The sequence below is a fragment of the Pyxicephalus adspersus genome, chromosome 1 (assembly GCF_032062135.1).
Source record: "Pyxicephalus adspersus chromosome 1, UCB_Pads_2.0, whole genome shotgun sequence".
Lineage (NCBI taxonomy): Eukaryota > Metazoa > Chordata > Amphibia > Anura > Pyxicephalidae > Pyxicephalus > Pyxicephalus adspersus.
The window spans coordinates 103158982-103159806 of record NC_092858.1 but is presented as its reverse complement, the minus strand read 5'-3'; the positions used below and the strand labels follow the sequence as shown (position 1 = coordinate 103159806).

Genomic DNA, 825 nt, shown 5'->3' with positions numbered 1-825 from the left:
AAAAAAAAAAAGTCTTAGAAAAGGTACATAGATAACACCACTGTCATATGTTTACCATAGATTTTGGTGGTAATCCTCCGTTGGGCGTACATAGTAAAACCCTCATTCAGCCAGAAGTCTCCCCAGTTGGCATTGGTCACCAAATTCCCAAACCAGCTGTGGGATATTTCATGGATAATAACATCAGCAAGAGAACGATCGCCAGCCAGAAGACATGGGGTGACAAATGTAATACAGGGGTTCTCCATACCACCAAATGGAAATGATGGAGGCATAAACAAGACGTCGTACCTGAAAAGTCAGATGCCCAGGAAGTTAGTCAAGGTTTAGTTTACAGTAACCAATAAAACAAAACTTTATAATGGTCCACAGGTTTTATTAAAAAAATCTAGTATTTGTCAAAAAGATCCAAATTGAAGTAAGAGAGAAGATGATAATTATTGTTATTAAATGTAACCAGAAGGCAGAATGTACACACCAACATTAAGACCTTTATGAGCTATACATCTAGAACTTAAATCATGTATGGTGAAGGGTTTTAGGTATATTAGGTCAATTTAAAATGACAAAAGGGACATCACACTTAAAACACCTTCGGCAACAGACTGCAAGGTAGGGATGGAGATTAAGACTGATTTAATCAAGAGAAAGTTTGATAAAAGAAAATCAAAACAGTACATATAAATGTTAGTTGTGCAAAGTGAAGCAAACATAATGATCTAAGTCAGCATTTTTCAAACAATGTTCTGTGAAACTGTGGGGTTCCTCAGCTTTTGCCTGGTGTAAGGGGTCACCTCCTATACTGAGCACCAATGTGAGCGGCCA

The 825-nt window shown here is 37.5% G+C and overlaps 1 protein-coding gene across 1 annotated transcript in view; it reads right to left on the bottom strand.

Annotated features, from left to right (window-relative positions):
• The window catches only part of RNPEP (arginyl aminopeptidase), a gene marked incomplete in the record, with an annotated part of 24203 nt that overhangs the window by 8893 nt on the left and 14485 nt on the right, over positions 1 to 825 (bottom strand). Inside the window, 1 exon segment of the mRNA XM_072421915.1 lies at positions 56 to 291. Within this exon segment, the coding sequence (XP_072278016.1) occupies positions 56 to 291 (236 nt within the window).